Below are 23,990 nucleotides of genomic sequence, written 5' to 3'. Positions count from 1 at the left end.
TTTAGATTCCTAAGTCTAACAACAATGCTGCTTTCTGTTTCTTCATTGGAGCAGAAGTGATAATGCTGCTTTTCCAGTGCATTTAGTGCAGATATATAGTATAATCAGGAATTGCTGACTTAATGTGATTTTGTTGCTTGTCATTAAACATAAAATAACTCTGGTACAAGACATTTTAAAAGAAATGCCATTTGATAAAATATTGTGGGGGGAGGGGGGGAAATACAGGGGGATTAAAATCTTCAAGTGGATTTAAAGCCTAACAGGGGTTAACACCATCCATTCAAATTATTTACAAATGTATTTAATGTGTCAGGACTTGGAACATGAAATACTTTCTGTTCAAAATGTAAGTAAAATTAAAATGTTAGAACTTGGCATATTCCTGCTTTTCTTATTCTAACAAGCAATTTAAGGCTTACTATAAATGTCAAAAGGATATGGCAGTTTTTAGTTTATATTATCCAGCTCGTGCTAACATGAAATATCATAGAAATTCAGCCACTTCCCTACATCTAGGAGAATTTGACGGTTGTGTTTGCAGAATCTTAAACCAGAGATTACCTAGCTGCTTACCGTGAAGCGTCATGTTGGATTGGTGATGTGGCTGTGGTTGCAAGCTCTTTGCTGCTGCCTATCAGCACAGGAGATATGGCTGCATCCTTCCTAGGTCCTGAAGTTGTCCCTGTGGAATGAAGTGAAGACAAGCCAGACATCAGAGGCTAGTAAGTTTTGGACAGACATTTCGTGATTCTGCATTATTTCAGAACACTGACTAAAAGTTGAAACATTTTTGGAGTGCCATATATACAGTGAAACAGCAATCAAAGAACTCGTCAGTTGACAGGACTATGCATAGCATGCATTTCGGGATCACGCAGAATCAAATCTGTAGAATAAGTCACACTCCACAGCTTCCATCTTACTGCCCAAAGTTTGACAGACTTGAGCTGTTATCATTTTGTACAGTGGTCCACAGGATTCAGCTGGTTTCATAGATGCAGTTCTTGTGACATTCTACAAGATGTTACTTTTCCAAGTGTAAATAACATATCTTGCTTTCAATAAAACAGAACTGTTTCCCTGTTCCTTCTTCCCCCTTCCCAGTCAGTCTTGAATTACAAAATAATCTAGGTTGAAAGGTGAAGGCTGGAGGTCATGTAGTCTAATCCTCCATTCAAAGCAGGGCCAATAAGATCAGGTTTAAGGCGCTTGTCCAGTTAGGTTCTGAATGTTTCTACTGACAGTGAACCAACCTCTCTGGGCAACTTCTCTGGTTCCAGTGTTTGCCCACCCTCACAGTGAATGTTTTCTGTATAGCTAATCAGAATTTCCTGATTTGTAACTTTTTCCCATTGTCTCTTGCTCTGTTGCTGATGACGCTGAAGAAAGCAGGAAGAACTGTGCTGAATCGTATCTCCTTAAGGCTGGACGCACGCAGCTTTCTCAGCCTCACCAGTAGGTCATATGCTACAGACCCCTGACTGTCCTGATTGCCTCTGCTGGACTTCCTACAGCTTGTGAGTGTTCTCCTTGCCCTGTGGAGACCCAAACTGGACATAGCACTCTACAGATACAGTCTCACCACTCAATCAGAGGGGAACTGTCATTTCATCAATCTGATGATGACGATTTTACTATTATGGCCCAGTGTGATTGGTTACTCCATCACACAAGCACATTGCTGACTTGTGTTCAACTTGCTGCTCAGCAAGACAACCAGTTCTTTTCTGGCAAAACTGCTTTCTAGGTTGCCAGCACCCAGCTGGCCCTGTTACATGAGATCGGTCCAACCCAGTTGAAGGAACTGGCATTTCCATTTGGTTGAACCTAAACAGGTTTCTGCCAAACCGTCTTCCCAGCCTGTTAAGGTCCCTTGAATACTGCGTTTTATAGATAGGATTTAGTTAGACGACTTGCATACGGGTAGTCAGAGGTAAGTGGAGCAGGCAAATTAGGAGTAATCTCATCTAGTACACAAAAGCCATGGGTTTGGGCTTTTTTAATCTAGCGTCATTAGCTCTGTCCAGCCAACATCACTTAACTAAACATTAAGTATAGGGAAAACAACAAGTCTCAGCAAAAATTAAAGTGAAATCAGTGTTTACCGCTTTAAGTAATTCAGTCATGCTTAAATGTTTCTCAGCTCTGTGAACAGCAACATTATCTACCATCCATGCTGAAACATGAAGCAACACAACAAGCTTGTAATTCCAGCTTCAGTGCAAAATGTACAGACGTCTGAGGGATTAAGATTATTTAAAATTCTGCATTGATTTAAGATGTATACAAATATATACAATATAGTAAAATCACATGTTTTAAGATGTATTCTAGGGAGGCTAGCAGAAAAAATGGGTTCTTATCGGCCCTGCTCTAACACATTGTGCTTCAGTACCATGCAGTGAAAAAATCCCACCTAACAAAGAGTTAATTATCAGTGAAGGAACTCTTAGAAATATTATGGGGGTACATGTTGATTGTGTGTCCCTGGTAACTTGATAGTGTGCCAACCCATGACGAGAAGAATGGGTATGCATATAAAGACCAGAGGCCTCTTGCTTAGACTTCTGGCTTTATGATTGAGTATAAGATACTTAGAAATCATTTCACGTGACAGCAGGATCGGCAGCTGGATTTTACAAAACTCATACCAAACTAATAAAAACCTGGTGAGCAATTCCTATCAATTCCTAATACAAGAAAAGGCTGGCACACTGTCAACATACTACATTCATAGCAAAATAGATGTATTTCTCAAAAAAAGAAAATACATGGACTTGGAAGTGGCCAATACAGCCTCAAGGGGACTGTTCAAAGACCCGAGTTTGAAAATATTACCAGGGCTAAAAATGGAAGACAAGATAGGGAACTAAGTAAGAATATACTGAGGCCATTTGGCTGCACAGACATAAAACAGGGGTAGCAAGAAATCCTGAATAAGTACATTTCTAAACAAACAAATGTTTAAAAATGCATCTTGAAAAAGGCACACTAGTCAATTGAGGGAAAAGAAACAACAAAGAGCAAGCAGGTCTATGAATATATGAAGAAGACTAAATCAATAATGATCCTAAAATGGCCAAGCTACTAATAATTTTAAAATATACTATAAGAAAAAATAAAGAAAAGGAATATTGGCAAGTAGGAGATAATGAAGACCATGTTGATGTATAATACCTGCCTTTATAAAGCTGATGAAAAGAAATTATCAAGGGGGAAAAAAAAAAGACACAAATTCTTTAGTCTGAAGGATATATATTTCAGGGCTAAAGGGAATTAGTTAATGAATTTATGAAGTGACTGGTAATTATTTATGAAAAGTCATAGACAACTGGGGTGATACAAATGACAGCAAATTAATTAGATTTGCAGATGTTGGAAGACAGTATGAGACTGGAGACCTTGCAGATGATGTAGAGAAGCAAGAAACATGGAAAAAAAAATAGACACATTCACCCTTGGAAAAAAAAAAAAAGCTCATATATGGTGTGATAATCTAAATCCTGACACCAACGAAAGAACCTGGAGTAGCAAAGAATAGCAAAAAACAAACTAGATGTAAACTTGTAGGGCAAGCTACCCCCAAAGCAATTATAGATGTCTTCTAAATGGTAATGTTAAGAATACTATTTTCAATTTGGTTAACTTGGTATAAGAATGATTTAAAGTAGATTAAAGACTCAATTGAGAAAATTCAAATAGCTGTACATTTCTGCTTGAGACACAGACAACTGAAACATGGAGAAAGTGGGGAAATATAGCAGTCTACATTTTGAAAGTGTAAACACTAAGAATGAAGAAATACAGTTGAGGCTGGTTCAAGCAGTAATGGGATGAAAGTAAGCAAAGGAAAATCTAGGTTGATAAACATGAAAGAAATCTTTATGAATTGAATAATACTAATATTCATAATACTTAACATTTATATAGTACTTCACATCTTCAAAGCACTTCACTAATAGTAACTAATTGCTCTATTCGATTGTAGGGAAGAGTCTTCCCTCAAGGGAAGAAGTTCCAGATCTTGAATCCCTGAGAAGCTACATTAGAAAACCTACAGAAAAACAAACACTACACAGAAAAATTAGCCCCTGGAAATGCACAGATTCTACGAGGTAAAATGATTTTCCTTTTCTGGCTTCTTTCACATATGGAAAAGGAAAGCTATGCGTGCTATACAATATCATGCAAGATGCTATTTCCCCAAAGAGATACAAAGGGAAAAATAGTTCTTTCTTTGTTTCAAGGTAGAGATATTTCAGGAAGGGTGTGAAGAAGAAACAGAAATATAAAGTGCCGAATATTGCAGAATGCAATGGATAGAATCTAGTTTAGTTTCCCAGCCCAAAAGCAAAATTTTCCAGGGCAGAAAGGAATAGAAACACACATTTCTGTACTCCAGTGCTTTTTAACTAGACAAGTTGTTAGATTTTAGTACAAATTGACATAGCTGCTGGTGACACCAATAAAAACAATTTACTGCTGAAAAGATCTAAGACTTGAGGATTGCTTCGTCTGCTTAAAGTTTTGCTGGTAAAACTAAAAAAGTTTGGCTACAAGACACAAACACCTGCTAAAGCACAGGAATAAAAATTAAGGAGCAAACTGAAATAGGAGACAAAATGCAACAGTGAGAGAGTAAAAGCTGATTGCCTAAGCTGATCTTACCAGGGGGAGAATTAAGCTTCTACCCTGAAAAGAGAGCAGAAGCTGCCCCTTTCACTCCACAAGGTAATGGGACCAGGTTAACAACGCTCTTGTCCCCATTACTAAACATCTGCAGGGAGAAAGGAAAAGTGAGTTTATTAGGAAATCAACCGTTCCAAACTCACTGCATGCACGGTAAGTGAGCAGTCCTGTGGGCAGTAAAACCTTCCACCCTTCCAGCATGGTAATGGTTTCCTGATTAATCATTTTATCTTCTGGGGGAAAAAAAAATATCTAAGAAGACAGAGGTAGTTCAACAAGACAACACCAACATCTGGTATGACTACCTGTGTTGCTGTGGAGAGACACTATCATGGGTTGCACCATCCCCCAGATACACCTACTGTTCCCAGTGGTACAGGGGGATTAGACAGAGAGCCCAAAGGCCCACATCAGTGTCAGTGACACTGCACTAAGGTGTGCTTGGAGACAGTCCCCATCCTGAAGACTATACAATTTAAATAGACAAGACAGATAAAGGCATGAGAAAAATAAACTTCTGTAGCAATAAGTTAACATCCATTTAAGTTTTCAGTGGACAAGTTTCTGCACACAGTATCCAGCACTGCTGTTTTCTGACCAAAAGGCCACCTTAAGTTATGTGGCTAAATAACATCAAGTTTCATGCCTCAATATGTCATCTTGTTGACTTCATTCCCCTTTCCCACATTGCATGGCTTAGCTAGAGCTCAGGTAAATGCACTGCAGTAGAGGGGTCACTTCATGTTGACACAACAGGTCTAAGACAGACCCCAGGCTTGCTGGATCAGCACTCTGACGCAGTAAGGCAAATACCATATTTTTATAAATTTCACCACAGAAAACAATGTTAGCATCCCTCGTTTTATTTTTTGCAAGATGCTACATAACTGCTTCCTAATAAAAAAAATAAGTTCTGAAGCAGAAATCCCAGGTCAGCAACAGATGGGAAGATCCAGCATAAGCAAGGTCAGAGACAGCTACATCCAGAGCTAACCAGAATTAAGAAACTTGACATTGTGCCCTGGTGATTCCCAAAGACGGAAAAAACACTTTACAAGTATGTGTGTATGCTTGTTAAAGGAGTCCAAACATATAACAGAGGGAAGCCAATTAAAAAGGTACTAAATACAGAAGACTTCAACTTCAGTGATTAGTGCTAGGTAATTTGCCTTGTGATAAACAAGCCATTCAAATCAGTAATAGACCTGAGGTTGTTCCACAGCTTGAAAGCATTTCTCTGAACTTTATCTGGTATCACAGCAAGTGCCAATGTTTATAAGTTAAATTCTGCCATGCAGCTCTTCATCTTCAAAGCTAGCAATCCCAGTAAGTGTTTGCGAAAGATACCCACCATCTTCAGACATTATGCTGACCACTACAATCACTAAATCAGCACAGGGGCAGCTCAGTTGCTATGCGCAATAGCCAGGTGCAGCTTGTAACTTCTCCCAAGTACTACAAAATGAAATGAATGAATGAAGAAGAGGCCAGGTTGGATTTTTTTCCCTGAATCTATGGGAAATAAATTACTTTTTGGGTACTATCCCTATCCAAGGAACAAAACCCATCATCCAACTGTGAAAAATCTCAATTTCATCACTACAGTATTGTGAAGGAGGGGGAAGAAGGAAGAGGAAAAGAGAAGAAAAAAATAATGATAGCTGAAAAAAACATAAAAGAAAACCATCAGTGAAAATTGCCCCTGAAACTTTGCAGAATTGTAACGGCTTTCTCTTGCTTAAATTGATTGGTGTAGCAATGTTATAAAATGACTATTAGGATTCATTGTGCACAACAGAAAGTGTGAAATGTCAGCAGACTATACAGCAAAAGTAATGGGTCCTGAACCCCTGTTAGTCAAAAATGATTTTGTTTCAAATTAGAAATTGATTTTTTTGGACACAAGCCCTTTGCAGGCTTCCAACTTTTGTAGCTGTGCCTTGGAAGAGATTAACCTCAGCCACTGTTTGGGTCCAGGCTGATGATACCCTTTTGAAAGTTTCTTCACAGGGACTGCTTTTTAATGTTGGTACAGTCTTAACCAATAACACAAGTTATTTGTTCCTTTGAGAACTGCACCACATTTCTTCTCATTTTGCCATTTTCTTTATTTTTATGCTGACATACACGGCAAACTGGCTGACAAGTTAAAATAAAAAAAAAAAAAAAAGCTAGCTCACAATTGAACCAAGGATTATGTTCAAGGCTCGGCAGTGAAACATCCAAGCTGCTTTTGTTCCCAACCTTTTCTCTTCCTAAGAAAGACTGCTTCTCTGCTCCCTAAGTGGAGGTACCAAGATAAAAGCAGGATAGATTCTAGCCATACAGACATCCCTGTGTGGCAAAATATCAGGTTGTGATGGTGGAGCCATTACTTGGGGAGGAAAAGAATGTGAAGAAGATTACATTTCAAGAGCAAGCCCCACTGCACTTACTCTCTCTGCTTGCTGGGGAAGGGAAAAGAATTGTTGAAGTAGCTTTTTGAGATTAAAGGGCTATTTTTTCCTTCCATCAGGAACACCAGCCAAGAAGATCACTTGTTATTTACGAGGTTTTCTATGCTTTTTTATTACTTTAAACGTAGCTACCTTCTCTTGGGTTGTTTTAAGCAACTTGCAACCCTCGCCCTCTAATTATGCATTTTACTGATACACTGTTGAACACAAATATACAATTTCTAAATGCCATCAGCACACTCATGGCCCAGCAATACAGTATGCTTCCCCTTACCTTTCCTTGACTTGGTGCCTTCCTTCTTGGTTTGCATCAGAAGGGTTTGCCCATCTTCCATGTTGGCACCAAAACCAACCATTTTCTTCCCCAAACTGCTCCCACCACTGCTCCCTGGTGTTCTGTAGGTTTTGTTCACTGGAGGTGTCCTCAGAAAATAATCTTCATGTTTCAACACCGGTACACTGGGAAGAAAGAAAGATCACGCTATTACATGATGCATTCAGCCCTTTTAACACTACACCCAGCCCTCTCCCCCACTTTCACTCTCCAGGAATGAAACCATCATGCTGCTGGTTGAGCTTTTGTTGAATCCATTTGCAATGTCTGAAAGCAGGATGCCTAAGGGTTGAAGAGTTACCAACATACTTTATCAGGAGTCTTTGGTTATCAGAAGCTGGCAGCACTCTGTTTTGTGGCATTTGGCACATTCCCTACAGCATTAGGTCCTGGATTTCCTGAGTGGTTAGGACAGAACAAGTGGGATGAAGGTACAGAAAGTACTTTGTCCAGCACAGTGGAGCAAGGTTGGATGAAAGAGTAATTAAAAAAAAAAAAAAATGCTCACTTTACTGGGATAAAGGGGAAACAGGAAGATTATGTGCAGAGAAAACTGGAGTCATAGTTGCAAAAGGGAAGCAGATCATAGAATTGTTTAGGTTGGAAAGGACCTTTAAGATCATCACTGCCAAGTCGACCACTGAGCCATGTCCCTAAGCACCACATCTACATGTGTTCTAAATACCTCCAGGGATGGTGATACATTGATTCAAGAAGAAAAGAGATGAGAGGAGACAAAAAGAGGTGAAATGAATGAACAGAGGTACTTAAAAGCAGGCTATGGAATGTATGAGTAAACTGGTGGACAGAATATTGGTGCAGCAAGTGGAGCAGTCTGAGTAGAGTACAAAGAGAGAAAGCTAACCAGAACTATCGTGATTCGAGATGAACTCAGCAAAAGATCATAAACACTACACAGATAGTGCTAGGAGGCAAATTTGGTGATGCAAGCGTGACTTCAGTCTCTGCAGACACAGGCAATGAAAAAACATTTTGGGAAGACAGGAGGCTATGGACACCCATCCTTCTCTCAATAAAGACAACCTAGTGCTTTCAAATTCTGCTCTCAGGGAAACAAATACTGCTTTAAATAAGGATTCCCAACATGTATATGTCATTAGCCCTGTCATTGTTATAACAAGCAGTTAAAAACATAAAAAAAATTCTCTGTTTTATCCACATGAAGGAATACAATTCATCCCAAGATTATATTGCTCTACTTGCAACCACGGGAGTGACATAAAGCTTTCCTACGTTAACAGGAGATTAAATAAATCTTTCTCCTATTTAAGCACCAATTTTACATGGGCAAACCAAAGACTGCCACTGAGTTTGTATTCTTCAGGATACAGCTTTGTGGAGATTGATTCACAAGAATCTTTTACTTACTGCTTACTTTTATTTAAAGCTTACACTACTGAAGTTACTGTACATCCAAGGAAAATGCAGATATCTGATGTTCCCATCAGAAAATGATTGCTAAATTAAAAGTTTCAAATCAATGGGCTGTATAAGCCATTGTTTAATAGGGCCCACTGTGCCTGTTAGGCAATTAGTATTACTCCTATATTATTAATGCAGAACATTATATAATGGCTTATGGCCTGTAATAACTGGCTGAAGTGTTGTAAAAAACTTCTCTGAATAACCTCCGTTTACTTTAGGGCTTCAAACTGTGTGGCCACTGATAATATTGCAAAGTGTTTTTAAAATTTATGGTGGACTAAATTAGTATCCTATTTGAATTATATGAAATTATTAACCTACTAATTCCTGCAACCAAGAGTACAGCAAGAGCAGGGTTTGGACCCTAATAACTGTTCAAACAGGTTTTAAGGTGTAATACTTGACCAGATTTCTCTGATAATACAGGACTTGATATTCCATTTGCCTGTACTTGCATGATTAACAGCATTTAAAAACACCGAGGCTGTCATTATTTAGATGCTTTCTGAGTTTTTAAAGTACGTTTAATTACAACCTACAGATCTTCTGTGAAGACAGTGACCTTTGGCTTGTAGATGAGGAGGCGATTACTTGACTGCTTCACTGCAATACCTTTTACATGGTGCAGTTACCTCTAGAATACCAAGTTCTGGTTTAAATAACGCTACGGCAGAGGCAATTCAAACAGATACAGACACCAAGAAGAAGTTAGAGAAGCTAATTTATGAGGAAATAACAAAAGCACGTGTATTTGCATTTATAGCTCACTTAATTAATTAAAGCCCAGTTCTTTAGTATTTAATAAAAGAAAGCTCACACTAAAGTTTTGCTCATGTAAGGATAGAGAGTCCAATCCTAAAATGACAAACATTTAATCTGAGAGGTGTGCAGACCAAGGAGGGAAAGGCATAATGCAAAGAGATACAAAAAGTCAGTAATTAACAATGTACCAAAATTAAACAAAGAAAACAACAAAAACCCCAATCTATTTCAGAACATAGTTACTCATTCACCTGTGGAATAATTAGTAAAATGAATGACGTGACCGTTGCAACATGGAAAATTTAAAATTAACATATGGTCCAAAGTGATCAGTTATGTATAGCTAGGGAGATTAAGTGACAAAACAGGTCCTTCTCTATTTTCAAATCCAGCAATCCATTATATCACTCAAATGCAGCGTGGTTAGTAGGACTTCCTGCAGGGCACCACGATTTCTGATGAATTTTCATGCTATTCCCTGAAACTACACAACAGAGAAGACTGTCTAAATAAAGACCTTATTAACCCGCCTAACCTACATATTAAGGCAGGAGTTGTAGAGTAGCATCGCCAGGAAAGAAGTGAGTCTCAGCACTGCTGCCTCCTTATGAATATCGAAGTACATCACCAACAAAGGAAAACACACCTTGAATGTTTTTTCCATTTTGTCTGAGCCTCATATCGCGATATCCCTGCTGAGTGTGAATGGCAAATTTTAAATGTCATTCAGGACCCATTGAATACTGCTAGTATTTGCATTCCTTAAAAAGTAGAAAAACATTAACCTTTTGTTTTATTGAATTAAAATGCCATGGAAATGCTGATGTAGTCTTCAGAGACTGAAATACTTTTACAAAGAAGAATAGCTGTCATTTATTAGACACAAAGAACAATTACTTGATAGGATGCTTTCTGACAAAAAGCAGATTGGTATTCTCATCATAGAAAAGGCATTGTAAAAAAACCCAGCACAGACCTCTGAGACTTGAATAATTTAAAGCTGCATTTGGTGCAATTTGAATTTTTCTTTAGGGAGGCAAAGTTAAATACCTTTAATTTGTTCTAATTATTTCAAATTTGCAAGTTAATTATGGCTGATCATTAAATAACAAAAAGGACTATCGTCTCCATAGAGTTTTACCTCCTACCCTCTGCATTACTTAAGCTAGATTTTAGTATGCATGAATTAACTTTCTAAATAATCACACGGTTTGACTAAATGGCTCAGTAAAATGAGCTCTGATCCTCAGAATGAGCATTAATGGACATTAGAAAGGCTATTGGGACCCATGTTACTTACATTATAAGTATTTTTAATGGGGTCTTATTTACTAATCTTTATGTACTGTTCAAGTTAGGGCACCATATAGATACATTATTCTGCTTTAATAGAGGAAAGTCAGTTCTTCAAGATACTAAAACAAATGTCCATTTAGAGCCAACTAAATTCATTTTTAAATTAATGCAGGAAAACTCTGATAGAATTTAACTTGTTTTAGCTGCTTATCCTGATGAATCAATCCAACATAATGGTAGCCTTGGTCTGCAAATGGAGTTTTACGGATCTATTGAATCGCTAAGCAACTCAAGCAGCTAAGACTCTTGCCTCAGAGTAGCGTTTACTATCAGCATGTGTACGCCCACGAGGTTTCATGTCTTCCCTGCTTAGTACCTAGCGCTCATCTGACAGGTTCCCAGTCATCGATCCCAAATTTGTATGCTCACCTTTCACTGAACTTTGATCTTTCCATGCATTTTTCACTGCAGATCAGTGGCATCCAGAGAACATGACTACATTATAACTAGTCAGAAACCCAAAACACGAGGCAATTCATGCCTCCAGTATATATGTTCAACAGATGGCTGCCTTAATGGTACCCTACTGCACCCTGTTGAGGCAAGGGCTTGTGAGTTTAACCATTATCAAACTAACAGATTGCCGTGGTAGGTTAGCTCCAAAAGCAAACATGTTGGAATGTTATTTTCCTGTTCCACAATTTCTGTTTTAAAAATAAAATAATTAACAGTTCATGTGTGCAATCTGCTGCAATTATATCAGGCCAAGAATGCATAACACTTAATGATGCAAAACTGGTGATAAGTAGACAACCCAAGCAATACGTTTTTGTAGTTGGAACCCGTATTGCTATTTCAGATGCAATTTGACAAACAGGCTGAAAATTGCTTCCCCCCCCGCCACTTTGGCTGGGAGAGTTTTCAGCCAGATCAGCTTCCAGAGTTAGCTCGGTATAAAGCAGCAGTATCACAAGTGCTGGGACATATCCCTGGAAACATTCAAGGCCAGGTTGGACGGGGCTCTGAGCAACCTGATCTAGTTAGCGGTGTCCCTGCTCCTGCAGGGGGGTTGGACTAGATGACCTCTAGGGGTCCCTTCCAGCCCAAAACATTATATGATTCTATGATAGAGGAAGGTATCAATATATCACGGGTTCTTCTTTTCAGCAGGGGTCCAAATTTAGATCAGTTTAAGTCAAGTTATTAGACCACACTTTTGAAAACCACCAGTTCCAAAGTGGGACCGTTTGGGAAGTTGCTTGTCTGCATGGCAAATTAAAAAGTATTTGCAGGGAGAAAGGAAGGACTGTAGACTTTGGATGAGTGGATCTAAAAAGCAACAACAGTGGTCTCCTGAACAACGACAACTTTTTCAGTCTTCTCAAATGTATTGCGTTACTCTGTGTAAGCCCCTACTTCCAGAAATAACAAGTGCCACAGATTTTTAATGGTTGGACTTGATGATCTTAAAGGTCTTTTCCAACCTATATGATTCTATGATTCTATGATTTTTCAAGTGTTTTTTTTCCAACAGTGTGTCAGGTTAACAGTGCGATTACCCTAAACTGTAAGGCAAAGACGACAAGAAACTGATGCCATAAAGAAGCTGGGCCCCTGGACAGCACAGCAGTTCAGCAGAGGTGGAGGAGAACTGGAACCAACACCCAAACACTCAGCTGACTGAGAAAAGGAGACACCTGAAATTAGAGCATATACCATGTGTATCTGCTTAGAGCTAATCATGAGGAAAACCCTGACAACAGCTTATGGCCCTCCTTAGCACATCTCCCTCTACAGCTTGGTGTCCTCTTCTGAGAGGGAAGAAATGCATCAAGATGTGCAAGCCAGCAGAGCAGCACATAAGAAAGAGGAGGGAGACTGGTCCAATCACTCCAGCTCTGTGCAGGGTGCGCAAATCCACAGGACAGCTGAGTAGAGCTGGAAGGGAGGTAAGAGTGTTGCAGGCAATGAGGAGAAGCACAGCATGAACTTCAGGGCAGTCTCTCATCCCCGAATGCCATCAACCCTTCCGTTCCTCACTGCAAAACCAATCTGCTCATGTCAGCAGATCAACAACCTTAAAACCACACTTAAAAATCTAAAGCTTATCACATTGAAACACAGAGTGCTTGGAAAAAAAACTAATCTTAACATTTTTCCCCTCCTTTAAAAAGCAGGAAAAATTTCCTATTCTAATATGGACCTTGAAGGCCACATTCAAGCCTAGAGTGAGATTTCATGGCCCAATTATGAAACCTGGCATTCTGAGGCTTATGTTAGATGCATAAGCATGTTAATGACACTGCTGGGATCCAGTGCATGTTAATAAGAAACAGCTGCTTTCCTTTCTAGAGAGCTTGTCCATCTGTAGTTTGAGATCATAGAATCATCAAATGGTTTGGGTTGGGGGGGGGACCTTTAAAGGTGTTCCCTTCCAATGCCCTGTCAAGGATCAGGGGCATCTTCAACTAGATGAGGTTGCTCAGAGCCCTGTCCAGCCAGAGCTTGAATGCTCCCAGGGATGGGGCATCTACCCCCGCGCTGGGCAACCCATTGCAGTGTTTGGCCCCCCTCATAGTAAAAAATGTCTTCCGTGTATCTAGTCTGAATCTGCCCTCTTGTAGTTTAAAACCGTTACCCCTTGTCCTATTGCTATAGGTTCTATTAAAAAGTCTGTAAGTCTGTCCCCATCTTTCTTATAAGACCCCTTTAAGTATCAAAATAAGGTCTCCCCGAAGCCTTCTCTTCTCCAGGCTAAAGAGCCTCAACTTTCTCAGCCTTTGGTCATAGGAGAGGTGTTCCACCCTCTGACTGTTTTTGTGGCCCTCCTCTGGACCTGCTCCAGCAGGTCCATGATCTTTGGGACCGAGTTCATCCCCTTTCTCACGTATTTTTCAAGGGAAAAGGCAGGAAGGCAGGGACAGGTAGGGGAACACCTTATTAGCCAGCAGGAGTTCTGGAACAGAAATATAAATATTATCAAATCTGCTTGTAAAGAAAGGATTTTTCATCACAGAAAATAGACAGTGATTGCCTACAATCTACACGTTATTATGCACACAATGTATTGCTGGGGAGTGATGCAGAGCATTCATCTCTTACATTCCTCTTCAGGCTCAGCATCCTCAAATCCAGTAATGTCTGTGGCTGTATCAGGTTCCTGTGTTGCTTTTTTTTCTGTTGAACTGTCTTCTCCTGGATCTACTGTGTTTGGTTTGCTTTTCTCTCATCTTGGAGGACTTATAATGGCCACTATGTTAAAAACTTTTCCATATATCAAGGTGTACCAGGGTACAGTAATCCATAGCACGGCTTCTCCAGACCACTCTTTTAGAGACCAGTACCTTCCCCATTCCCTCAGTGCTCAGATACTTAATTCCACCAGCAAGAACTGAGGCTACATACGCTCTTAATTAGCAATGACCTATTAGATCATACCAGCCATAGGTGAAACCCTGGCCTCATTTAATCAATCAGAATATGGCCTTTATCTTCAATGAAGTCAGGACTTCACTTAATATACACAGTTAGAGGTCCATTTGTAGAAAGTACTAAGCTAAATTCCACCTAAAATTATATTCATGCTTTCCCTTTGAAGCCTTGTCCTCACTCTGCTTTAAGTTAGATAGATTTCCAACTCCCTACCTGCACCCTTCCCACATATCTTGTTTTTCCTAACAGTGAAATGAGCTCTGGTTATTTTTTTTTTCTCCTCTTCTGAATCCAAAGAAAATTCCAACATAAAGGTTTTCAGACAGTCATAAAGAAATGGCCACAGAAAACAGACTGGCAAAGCTTTAGCAGGACAAAATTCTGTGATTGTGTGTTTGGCCTTTCCTATAGAGCAGAGCAGCTGTCGTTCCAGCAAGCAGTGCTGTCAGCCTTCACAAAAGAAAGTCATGTAAATGTCAAGTCATAGGTATAAAAACAATCCTTCAAAACAGTGTCTGTATATCTGAAAAGCCTGCCTAGCTGTCACCAGTGAAAGTACCATAAGGAATGATGCAAAAGCCTGTTTAGGACAAACAAAGTTTTTGAACTAAATCCAAACTTCTCCAGTAGGATCAAGCCGTGTCACTCTCTCCTTCAGAAAGAGAATCACATGCTCTTCAGCAAAGTGAATGCTATCTTAGTGCCTTCTCCAGCATCACTACTGTTTGGCTGAGAGCCAGCCCCATTCACAAGGTGCCCATCAAAATGCCATATGCAAGCTATCTCCTGAGCAAACATCCCCCTAATTAGATTGCAGTTTGGTTGTGATAAAGGCATAGAAGAACAATGCACCATCCCTTCCCAACTTGGCTCACCCAGGACAAAAGACTTTACAGTAGATGGGCTGCACTGCAAAAGAGGGTGTAGCTGATCTGTTGCTGCAGAGATCGGTCTGAGTGTGCAGGTAACCACCTGCTTGGTGCAACACTCACATTTTTTTTCACTGTGACTGTTGGTACATAAGCACCCTCTCCTCCACAGGAGTTTCCAGACAGGGTGTTGATAACAGGAGCTTTCAGTAAATGAGCAGCAACTGCAAAAGCCTTTTTTCTGACCATGGATCACATCATGCAGCAATCATTTGCTAAGGATAAGTGACAATATAGCAAAGGAGGGACACAATAAGAATTGAAAAGTAGGTACTCACAGGGTTTCCAGTACGCCCTACTAACAAGACATTTCAAAGAGATGCTTAATTAGAGCAACAGATATTTAAGACTGCACTCCTGCGTGCAGGTATTATGAAGAGTTACATATGCACGGAAAGTAGTAGTACCCTGTAGTGCCCGTATGTGGACAGAAGAGTTATAAAAAACAAAACATCTACAGCTGATTCAGATCATTGACAGATTTGTACTTGATAGAAGCTAACTTTCGATACTCAGGATACTGGCATGATAAATTATCATCCCTGGTGTCTAAATGAGGAAATGAAGAACCATAAAGTTATGAACTTCTCATATTGATAGCAATGAAAATTAATAACCACTAAACTGGGCAAATACATGTACCTGTAAGGATCCTGAGGTGACCTTCCAGGTCACTGACAGCTCCCCTGATATGAGGGAACATGTTGCAGGGAAAGCCTTTCATAAATGCATCAAATTCCATAATAAACACAATTAGAGGTTCTATCTGTCCTGTTCTTCTGAGGCTGACTGTCCTTGAATCTGATTTCTCTAATGATTAGGGACTATTCCCACTGAAACCAGCATAGGAGCAGCCTTACAGGACCCATCTTTTTCCATGAAAATTCTGTCCTCTTATTCTAACCATCTTTATCTGTATCACATGATGATTGAATCAAAAATTCTAAGCACAGCTTTCTATTGGGTTTTAGGGTTTTATAGATCTGTTAGCATCGAAGTCTTACAAATATTGGGACCAGTGAACCTGGAGATCGTAATGCTTTTCTTATTTCAAAAAGGCATCAGAGGCTCAGTGTGTTGGTACAGGCTCAGTCCAGGTACAAGGCACAGCTCCAACACAATGCCAGCGTGTCTCTCTGCACCATGCTGGCTCCCCAGATAAATACAAACCTGATGTGCTTTTTGTTTCTTGTTTTATAGCGATAAACCAATGATATGTTAGAATATAGCCAGTTCTGCAATTACAGATGTATGTGGCATCCTAAATGCTCTCACACTAGGATCTTTTAAAATGGTGTCATGCACTACCCCACTTCTATCAGAAACACCCCTCCTGATGCATCTTTACACTTCATCGGCCTTTTTTCCATGATTAAATCACATCTGTGAGGTATGGTCACTCTATGATTAAGGAGTATATTAATGATTTACTACTACACTAGTAGTCATCTATATTATATTGCTTAGTAAAATGAAAACACTGAGATTGTTTATTGATCTGCTTTTAAAAAAAAAAAAATCTTACAGCCCCAAAAGAAGTAAATAGAGACGTTAGACTTCGGCCTTTACTCAGATTAGTGGATTACCATGCTCAACAGATGTAGGTTTGACAGGGTAGCTGTTGGTAAAGGTTTAAAATATCACTTCTGGCCGCTTCAATTGCCTTGAATCCACTGAAGTTCCACATTTCATAGAGCGTGTTTGATGGTGAGTGACTGAAAAATCAGGTATTTATTGCAAGTGCAATACAGGCTTAGATGCCTAACTGATGGCATACAACTGTAAAAACCGTGGCCTGGGCCCCACAAAAAAACAACACACTGAAGATTTCATTTCAGTGCACGGATGTTATGTGAATGTGACAGCACCATCAAATATTGACTCAACCAGCATGTTTACAGGACAGATTTAACACTTTTTTGTACTCTTATATTCAGGAAATAAAGAGAACTGAAACCACACAGAAACTATTGCCTCGCTAAGAGGCACAGATCAGTGAGATTCATATTGGCACACTCTGATGTCCACTATCAAGGCAAGTAACAAAGGGAAGAGATCCTGGCATGAGGCTGTGAGCAGTGAAGCTGCGGGCTCTGCTCAGACTCTGGGCTGCTTGTTCCCTGCCCATGGAAACCAAACATCACAAATACACCAAATACTTTTGTTAGTTTTTGTCAGATGGCGATTGTTGCCATCTTACAGCTACCACTACTGACCTTAGGCCTTGGAAGTCTACCTTTGCACACGTTTGCTATAAACTGTTTGGAAATGTCTGTCCAGAACTGTTGCCACCAGTGCTACTCTGACATGGCAATGTGAGTTTAGAGGCTTGTGTTATTTGTGTTGCCAAACCATCTCGGCCCTACTGAGTCTACAGCCAGTACATAAATTTAGCCCACCTCTCAGCGACATGACTTTGTCAAAAAGGATGCAAGATGTAGATGGAGATTAAAGGAGCACAAACTTAAAAAGAAAAAACGGATTAACTACACATCAATCAAAGAGAAGGTCATGTACTACACAATGAGGTGGAGCCTGGTACTATTGACAGAAGACTGAAGATACCTGTATATTGTTTTGGTTCAAATTCTTGTGTGTGCTAGAAGCCATATGTAAACTTTTCTACACAGAAGAGCTGATGATTTGTCACTGCAGGTGATTTACAATACTTCTTCCCCTAGGTCACTGGTGATATCTTTTCAGTATGATTCAGATTTTAGGTGTATTTACTCAGCAGAGACCCTCCTTGTGGTCAGTGGAAAGAGACGGATTAATTTGAAACTCATCAGATTAGGATTGGGGGTAAAATGGAAAAAAAAGCACTCTGAAAATCTGAAAAAAAATCTCTGAAAAAAATCTGAACTCTAAAAAAAAGGTCTTAAAGACATAAGATATGATATGGGAAAGATGTAGTCAGAGCAGACAGACAGAGGCAGGAGTCACCATGATGTGACTCAGCGGTTCCAGAAGACAGACAGCGTTAAGGAACATGGTTGGAACACATGGACGAAAGTTCATGCAACACCCAAAATAACATGAAGTCTCACATAACTGAAGAAGCAAAAAAGAGAAGGTGGTAGATAAAAGAAGGAGCTTTGTCACTTTCCACAGAGCCCTATAGACTGATACAGTGGACAACTGGCCTTCGAAGGAGGGTTTCAGAGAAGTAATGGTGACAAGATCTGAATAAGCAGCCAAGCTACCCATTTGGAAAACTTATTTTGAAGGAGGGCAATGAATATTGAGCCGTCAAAGAAGACTGTACAGTAGTCAAGGTGCAAGATGAAGGACTAGAGCAAGGGTTGGTTGTTTTAACTGTTGACACACTGAAGGCATGTTTTTGCCGTGAAGGAGAAGGAAGCTGCAATAGCTGTCAGCAGCCCAGATGCGTACGGAGAAGGAGAGTGACCCCGAGGTTACGAGTCTGAGTGACAGGGAGGATGTGGCGTTATCAAAATCAGAAGTGAAGAGAGATTCAGAAGAAAAAGTAAGGAGTTCTGTTTTGGACAGATTAGGAATGATCTGAAGGCAAAACAACCAGGATTATGTGTCAGGGAGGCAGTCAGATATGCAAGACTAGACGGAACAGAGCAGAGGGTTTAAGAGTTATTGGCAGAGAGATGATAGCCAAATCCGTGTAACTGGATGTTGTCATCCAGGGACATGGGTACAGAAATCTCCAGGCAAATCAAGGAGTGACTAAATCCCTTTCCTGCCACCTCACAGAGGTTCCTACCTAGTTCCAAAAGAAATTATCTAAAATAGTGCTGCAAAAACATGCATAAAAAAACCTGCCTCTCCATAAAATCTAAAGATCATACTGTTTCTAAAATTAGGGCAACCACTAAATGAAAGTTAACCCGAACAATAACTTTAGCTAAACTTCAGGTCACATGCATTTAATATAATGAGATGAAGAATATGAAAAGGCCATTCATAATGGAATTCATTGAGTTAGGAATGCCATGCTTAGCTGCCTTATAACATATAATTAATGATCCTATAAAAATCCAGCAGTACGAACTCTCCCGGCTGCCCGCAGAACTGTTCTTTATGCTGGGTAGGGCAAGCAAGCATCTGCTTCCACAAATACTGCCCTTTGAGAAACTGAAAAGCATTTTTTTCCCCTACTCCATCAGGGACCGCACTGCCATTTCCATGACACACTGAGCTTTGAACCGTTACCCAAATCAGACTATAGCATTTGGCAACCCAGTACACATCTGTCATGATAGACTGGTTATTGGTGAAATGTTAAAGAAAAAGTCATTAACTCTTTTCCATTGCTTCTAATACCCCACCTTCCTCTAGATTATTTATAATCCCCACTAAACCCACCCTCTGTTTATAGTCTTTTAACACAACAGAGGAATATATACTGTCTGGAGAGCTGTCTTGCCTTACACCACTCCTAACCATTTGGTACAACAAAAGACGTTCACTCTCCATCAAAAGGCCTGATCCCTCCTGAAGCCTTGATGCTCAGATTCAAGGTTAAAGGATTAAGGCCTGAAGCATTGAGTACCAGAGGAAAGGAAGCCAAATATCAAAAGAAACACAAAAATCAATCCTCTTCACTGCAGGAGCAGTGTGAAGAACAAATCAGCTGGGCTGAATCTAAAATTTTCTCTGCGTGGCTCTCAAAAATTAGCACTGTTATAAATGTAATAGGTAGTTCTGCAGAGCCTCAGCACCCATGCAAAGCCACAGAGTTCAGCTCAACACACCAGTATGGTCTGGAAAGTTTTATGTCAGAGTAATTCAGTGGCAAATACACAAAGTCCACTTCAAAGAAAGTGAGAACTGGAGAGTGAGCAAGAGCACGCATGCCGTTATCTTTATATGTAGTCTGTATACCTGCAAGTAGCAGAATCTAATATTTACTGGAGTTTGCCTTTTGCTTCAATTCTCTGTGTGCTGAAGTGCAGCCAAGGTCACAAGAGGGGTGAGGGAGTGGGTTTTAGCTTAGTACAGCTGTGATCATGTCCAGAACAGCAGGGTACAGAGGATTTCTTGCTTAACTTTGTAATACCAATAGCTTTTGTTCTTAGTCCTGCCCCATCAGTTCTGATATAAGCTTTTAAATGGTGTGAAAGTTGTGCGGGTTGGTTTAAAATCTCCTAATTTAAAACTACCTTCCAGAACATTTTGTTTTATAAGATTTTTCTTAACTTTTCCAACTCACAAATTTCTGGGACATATGAATGTCTAGATTAAACATAATTTTCTCTTCATCCAAGATTACATATAAAAATAAAAAGTAACAAAATGGTATGCCTGAAAAAGTAATCCACTCCAATTTATAAAAATAGAATTCAGGTTTTCAAAATTCAATTCAGGCAGTAAACTAACAGTGTCTACATTTTTCTGTAAAGGAGGCATCTGCGAATGACTTGCAAAAATGTCTCTCACTGTCTGCAAGTGTTGGCAAGGAACAAACTCCTTCAGGAGACGCATGAATTTTAAATATTTCAACCCAAAGAAAAAAAATCTCCGAGCATTTTCAGTTCTGATATGTGATATTACAGAACTATACCCATGCAGAAGACTGGCAGGAAATGCAAGTTTTGTGAAAATAGCAAAGCACTCGAGTTTTAGCAAGCCTGTTTTCACTGATTGCCATTGTATGCTTAGCAGTGTTTCTAATATCAGAGTTCCCGTGCTTTTTGAAGACCTCACCTACCGGTTGGATCCATATGCCTACAGAAACCACTTATGGTATCTCCTCCTTATATCTTACACTTCAAGTCTATCAATAGGCTTCCTGCTAAAGGTTACTTTGGACTGTAATGGAAATGATGTGCAGCATACGTGATCATGAGAATAGAATCAATATAATTCAGGTAAATGTAAGACAGGCAGCTTCAAAATCCTGTCACAATTGAAAGTAAACCTGAAAATGAGATTAGCGAAGCAACCAGGTCAGCGGAAATGAAATCCTCGCTACCCAGTCTGATAAGGATCACTGCCTACCTTAAAAAAAAAAAAAGCATGCCTAGATATATGTAAAAAATTGCCATACACTTCCCATTCAGCAACAAGCTTTCAGTAGCCACATCAGAACAAAAGCCTTCACCCTGCTCAAGAAAACTTACTACCTTTGGAGTCTGCACGTGGCACTAATGAAGCAAAATTGTATATCCAACTCCAACTATACTCTCTCGTTACGTCACAGCGGACTTCAGCAGCCATCTGTTGGAGCGATGCTATGCCTATATATAGCCAGACAACGCCATGAGAGAAAGAACAACTCCTATCTGAACCTAATTCAGCATTTGCACTATTGGCAGATCCACAAGCACTTTTTTTACCGGCCAAACGAGTGTTCTCTCCAGAAATATTCTATCTAAAAATGATATGAAATTCAATGTAAAATTATCTGCAACAAGAAAGTAACTTGGGTGTTAAAAGGAACACTAACAAGTGGGTAAGCAGCTTCCAGATACACAGATTTTATGGGCCATTTGCAAGCACAGTTGATTTCAGGCTGATTCAATGTGCCAGTCTGCCACAACAGCAAATAGATGAAAAAAAATCCCAACAAACTGGTTCAATACATTCTTAAAAGTTGGCCAAGTAACATAGATGCTCCTCAAGAGACCAAAGACAACTTGTAGATGAACTGAAGCCTGGGAGGTCCTGGACAACGAGCCAGTTGTGGCACTGGTGATGGTTTCTCTTCCAGAGGCTCAGGACAAGAGTAAAAGGAGGTGACACACACTGGCATGAAGAACAACTCACAAGAAAACTCCAAACAGGAAAAAAAATGGTGCTACCATTGCACTGGTTTTTAAACATCAGTTCCCTTCAAAATTGGGGCCAGCACAAGTCAGGTCAGAGGGGACAGACCTGTGTGATTGCATGTGATTTTTATTTTATCTTTAATTTGGCTGGAGGGGGGGGGGATTGTGTGAACAAACCAGGATATGCCTGGGACAGCAGAGGGAGCTGCGAGTCTGCATTCCTCTGCACGTCTATTTCATTGCGTTGAATATTTGGACAAAACCACAGAAGTATGCTTGCACATCACCATAGAAAGATGCCTGCGTGTCTAACAAGCTGCAAAAAAAATCGAGTTCATAACAAAGCATTAAACAAGGAGCAAGAGATAATTGTCACCTTCTCTCACAAGATAATAAAAATTGTTACACCATAAACATAAAAATCTTTTAAAAGACCCCTGACAGCATTTCCCTCCTGGAACTATCACCATAGCAATGAGCATTCAAATAGGGAAAAGTACTGCTGAATTCTGTGTTTGAGATTTTCAACTAGCTAAAAATACGAACTGGAAAAAATACACACGGGTGATATAGAATGTAGCACACAAACATATGAAGCCTTCACTGAAATTAAAGGTGACAAATTCCACCTGCAAATCTTTAATACTCTGGGAAAGAAATCCTTTAACCAGGTAGCATACATTGAAAGAGCACCTGCAGATAACTGTAAACCATCTGATAGCTGCTGTATCCAACAATTCCCATTTACAACATATTGTGCAGGTCAGTGTAGAGATGCAGTGGCAGGATTGTGCAAAGTCTGAGGAAAAGGTGCACGTTAGAGAGAAAGCAGTAGAAACCTGTACCAGCAGAGGCATATAGGAAACCTAGGAATTGAAAAAGCAGAGAACTTCATATGTTAAGGTTTAGGCATGTAGGAGAGCTCTGGGGAGGGGTACTTGCAAAGTAGCAAACTGTATCTTCTATAGTTGATGCTATTAAATAGGTCTTATTTCCATCAGATTCAGTTCCAAAATTAAGATTAAATAGAGGAGAGAAGAGTGGATTGTTTTAAAATTCCTCTCCCAGATGCAGACGTCAGGAGCACACACAAAAGCAGGTGCCGGGTGTATTGATCCTACTGAATGCGCATGGAGTGGGTACTTGAGCATGTACCAAGCATCTGCGCGTGGGAGATGGAAAGCGCTTTGTAAAAGGCTGTTCTATGCTAAATAAATGCATCAGGTTATGTTTTTATTTTGAATATTTTAAAGCATCTTGCACACTGGGGCAGACTTGAAAAGAAATTATACAGACTACCAGACAACTTGCCGTTAATTGTACAAGTTACTACCTTCATAGCTGAAAATTGGCTGTGGGTTCACTTAGGAGCACTCCAAGCTACTGAAAACCATCCTCAATAAAACCTGCTCTGACGGCTGCACCTCAGAGAACTGGAGATCCTGCATTTGAAGACTCTTCAGGTCCCACACGCCAGCCCAGCTGCAACCAGGCAAAGGGACAGACATATTTCTTCCCAACAGCTCCTCAACAAACTCAGCAGGGAAGTGACAAATTCGACACTGCAAATTCATACCGGGACCATCCAAAGAGGCTGAGATGGACAACGCTTGCTGACTTTGATAGTGAAAAAACCATAATGGCACATTTAGAAGAGAAAATTAAAGAGGCATCCATTAGAAAATTTGGCTGTAGTTTGCAGTCGTCCCCAAGATGGAAGTTTTCCTTTTCACAGACATCCAGACTATGACCAAAATCTGTATCAGAAATCAAACTCTGTACTGTATGTGCTCGTGGAATCTTTTTTTCCTTTTTGAAGGAGGGGAAAAATTAATCCCTACAGGAGATGACAAGATGCCTTTTAAAGTACATACCTCATTTCTGACTACAATTACCTTTC

At 39.9% G+C, this 23,990-nt stretch overlaps 1 protein-coding gene across 10 annotated transcripts in view; it reads right to left on the bottom strand.

Annotated features, from left to right (window-relative positions):
- The window catches only part of KIAA1328 (KIAA1328 ortholog), a 177,057-nt gene that overhangs the window by 30,220 nt on the left and 122,847 nt on the right, over positions 1 to 23,990 (bottom strand). For all 10 annotated transcript variants that reach the window (XM_035889853.1, XM_035889855.1, XM_035889852.1 and 7 more), the window contains 2 exons: positions 7,423 to 7,607; positions 577 to 685 (listed from right to left, as the gene is read on the bottom strand). In XM_035889853.1, coding sequence (XP_035745746.1) covers positions 577 to 685; positions 7,423 to 7,607 — 294 coding nt within the window. The remainder of the gene's footprint in view (positions 1 to 576; positions 686 to 7,422; positions 7,608 to 23,990) is intronic.

Source organism: Egretta garzetta, unplaced genomic scaffold, assembly GCF_000687185.1.
Source record: "Egretta garzetta isolate BGI_Z169 unplaced genomic scaffold, ASM68718v1 scaffold702, whole genome shotgun sequence".
Classification (NCBI taxonomy): domain Eukaryota; kingdom Metazoa; phylum Chordata; class Aves; order Pelecaniformes; family Ardeidae; genus Egretta; species Egretta garzetta.
Note: the sequence above shows the minus strand (reverse complement) of the source record. Positions and strands in the feature narration are given on the sequence as shown.